The sequence below is a fragment of the Maniola hyperantus genome, chromosome 21 (assembly GCF_902806685.2).
Source record: "Maniola hyperantus chromosome 21, iAphHyp1.2, whole genome shotgun sequence".
NCBI lineage: Eukaryota > Metazoa > Arthropoda > Insecta > Lepidoptera > Nymphalidae > Maniola > Maniola hyperantus.
In genome coordinates this window covers 6,687,485-6,691,235 of record NC_048556.1, presented here as the reverse complement: position 1 = coordinate 6,691,235, position 3,751 = coordinate 6,687,485, and the positions used below count along the sequence as shown (strand labels likewise).

Below are 3,751 nucleotides of genomic sequence, written 5' to 3'. Positions count from 1 at the left end.
CCATAAGTCATAAGAATGCCGCAGCAAAATGACAAAACGGAATAACAAACGGTTTTTCCGTTTCATTTTCAGGTTTCATGCCTTTTATTTTTGAATTATGTATGACGTACCTATTAACATAACTTTACTTAAGATAAGATACTAAATATTAATTAAGATCCTTAGGATAAGATACCTACTTAAGATTAATTTGCCTAAAATTAAACTTGATAGATCCTTATAATTTACATCATCAACATGATCAATCAATCATAAATAAATAAAAAATAAATGATACTGTGTTCTTTTACAAAAAATACGGAATACTCAATATACTTAATTAGTGGCACAAAAAACCGATTGAAACGTTATTTTCTAACACGATAATTTAATTTTATACGATTTGATTCATTTCTCAAATTATTATCCAGGTTCTCGGAACACTAAGTAGTATACTAGCAGGAAATTATGATAGGTCATAGGAGGATATTTTCAAAGTCAGGTGAATCAGTTGTTTAATGGGAAATACATGGGTATTTAGTAAGACTAATGAAATACACTAGGTGGATGGACGACATCAGACGAGTCGCAAGACTGTGGCGTGTGGAAGTTCCTACAAGAGACCTATGTCCAGCAGTAGACGTCTATTGGTTGATGATGATGATGATGATGATGAATGATATTACACTTACCAAAGTCAAGAATTGGTGTTCGTATGGTTGCACAGGAAAACATTACTTAGAGATTTTCTCAATTCTAAACATTAAAGACCGAAATGAATAATATCAATCCTATCTGTAATTCCTTGATAAGTAACTCAGCAACGTTGCTATTAGTCAAAAAAAAATTTGCAAATCGGTTCAGAAACCTCGAAAAAATCGATGTACATACATAAAAAAAAGAAACGGGCCGAATTGAGAACCACCTCCTTTTTGGAAGTCGGTTAAAAATCAATATGTTGCTAAGTAATATCGACCGATTACAGATAGACGGACATCAACCCATATTAACATTATAAATGCGAAAGTATGTCAGTCTGTCTGTCTGCTAGCTTTTCACGGTCCAACAGTTTAACCGATTTTGATGAAATATGGTACAGAGCTAGCTTACATCCCGAGGACGGACATATGCTACTTTTTATCCCAGAAAATTAAAAAGTTCCCACGGGATTCTTAAGAGCCCATCTGTTTCACCGATTTGTATGAAATTCAGTATAAAGGTAACTTGCGTCCCGGGAATTGGCATAGGCAACTTTTTATGCCGGAAAATCAAAGAGTTCCTACGGAATTATTTATAGCCTAAATCCACGCGGACGAAGTCGCGGGTTATCCTCTAGTTAAATATAAATAAACCAAGAGGTTTAAAAGTAGTGCTATCTTTTTCACAATATTCTCGGAAAAAGTTAGTTTTAGGTGCTGAAAATTAAGCAGATTTGTGTCCAACCAAATTAGCATCATTACCACATAGCTCTCACATAAAGAGACTGGCCATATATATGGTACACTAGATGAAGCCCGCGACTTCGTCCGCGTGGATTTAGGTTTTTGAAAATCCCATGGGAACTCTTTGATTTTTCGGGATAAAAAGTAGCCTATGTCCTTCCCAGGGATCCAAGCTATCTTTATACCGAATTACGTCAAAATCGCCGGATGGGCCGTGAAAGGCTAGCAGACAGACAGACACACTTTCGCATTTATAATATTAGTATGGATTATGCATAATATAGTGTAGAAAAATTTCATTCATAACCATATCTCACAATACTATCGACTCAAAAACCGAGCACGCATAATCTCAGGAAAAATTGAATTTTGGTAAATGAATAAAATAATTACATAATTTGAAGGAGTGGGTAGATTTCATAGTTATTTAATCATCAAATTTTTTCTCATCATGATAGAATATCAAAGATCGCTTACGATGTATCATATTTAAGATTCGACAAGTTGAAAGAAAATTCCTTAAACATGTCAATTTTCGTCATAACGTTGACTACTGTCTTGTTGTCAAACTTGAAAATCTGTATATTAATTTAATCATTGTCTAGACAAACCTAGGATCGACGCAGTTTCAACTTTTGACTGTAACATATTAATTAAAAACAATCTGACTATTTTTTCATTAAAATTAAATACTGTCTGATTAATAAACTTAATGAAATGCCTTTCTTACATTGCACTATACATATATAGGGTTATATCGAAATAGAAAGCAGCTATTTGCGATAGTGTTAATTATAATTCATACATGCGTAAAAATTACCTTAATTAATAAACTGAGAGGTGGCGAATGAAATTGTTCAGCATTTTTCATTAGTTAAATCCCCTTTAAATATTTTGTATTGACAAAATAGAATACAATACGCGTTAGAAAGTAATGTACATCATACCTATATGACGTTTTGTCGGTATCAATGACAGGGACAACGCTCTAGAAATCTTCTTTCTCCCTTTAAACGTCGATGTACATTACTTTCTGCCACGTACTGTACTTAAACGTTAACGTAAATGAGTGAAACTTATTTATTATTATTCTAAGCATGGTGGGGCGGCACGACCGGCGGAGTAGCTTCGGCGGGCGGCGCGTCCCCCGCGGGCCCCACCCCCGCCGCCGCCACCGCAGCCCCCGGACCCGCCGCCGTTGGCCCTGGGACACTCACGCCCGTCTCCGCTTGTAACCTATATGCGGAGAGAAAACGTTTTAGTCAAGCGCGAGTCCAATCTTTTTTTAGGGTTCCGTACCTCAAAAAACAAGAAGCCCTCGCTTCGTTGTCCGTCTGTCTGTGCCTGTCTGTCTGTCAAGATCCTTTTTCTCCAAAATACGTGGTGGTATCAACTTGAAATTAATATCAAATACTTAGGTCTATGGTCCCTTGGAACTGTTAAAAAAATTAAGCTTCTAAGTCAACACAATAAAAAGAAATTGTTCCGGACAGACAGATAAATAAACTGACCGACAAGAAAGCGAGTTAAAAAGAGCATTTATGCCGCATATTTTGACAATCGCGGATAAATCAAAACCGATATATGTAAATAGGTACTTCACAATGACCTTGACTACTCTGCACCTACATAATAATTTTTGATCATGCAGAATAGTGTCTTTTAATAATAATTGAAGATTTTTAGGGTTCCGTACCTCAAAAGGAAAAACCCCTTATAGGATCACTTTGTTGTTTGTCTGTCTGTGTCTGTCCTTCTGTCTGTCAAGAAACCTACAGGGTACTTCCCGTTGACCTAGAATCATGAAATTTGGCAGGAAGGTAGATCTTATAACTGACATTTGGGGAAAAATCTGAAAACCGTGAATTTAGGGTTAGATCACACAAAAAATATTAAATTGTGGTCATGAACTAATAATTAGTATATTCAACTTTCGAAGTGAGTGACTATATCAAGTGGGGTATCATATGAAAGGTCTTCACCTGTACATTCTAAAACAGATTTATATTTATTTTTATGCATCATAGTTTTTGATTTATCGTGCAAAATGTCGAAAAAATACGACTGTAGTACGGAACCCTCATTGTTCGAGCCTGACTCGCACTTGGCCGGTTTTTTTTTTTTGGATATGTTACTCCATCTCACGATACAACGACTAAGCTCTTATACTCTTTATACGCTTTAAAACAAATATAATAATTTAAGTAAATAACTAAAAGTTATGGTATATTATATGCTATTTAGAAGCGAAATAATTCATTTAAAACTGTGGACATTCTTAGATTCACTAAAGGACAGTGATAAAGCTGTAACAATCACACAGCTTTCAA

At 35.4% G+C, this 3,751-nt stretch overlaps 1 protein-coding gene across 2 annotated transcripts in view; it reads right to left on the bottom strand.

The window, feature by feature from the left end:
- Window positions 1-52: 52 nt before the first annotated feature.
- The window catches only part of mor (SWI/SNF- related protein mor), a 29,319-nt gene continuing 25,620 nt past the window's right edge, over window positions 53-3,751 (bottom strand). For both annotated transcript variants that reach the window (XM_034979971.2, XM_034979972.2), the window contains exon 20: window positions 53-2,657. In XM_034979971.2, coding sequence (XP_034835862.1) covers window positions 2,513-2,657 — 145 coding nt within the window. In that variant the 3' untranslated portion in view covers window positions 53-2,512. The remainder of the gene's footprint in view (window positions 2,658-3,751) is intronic.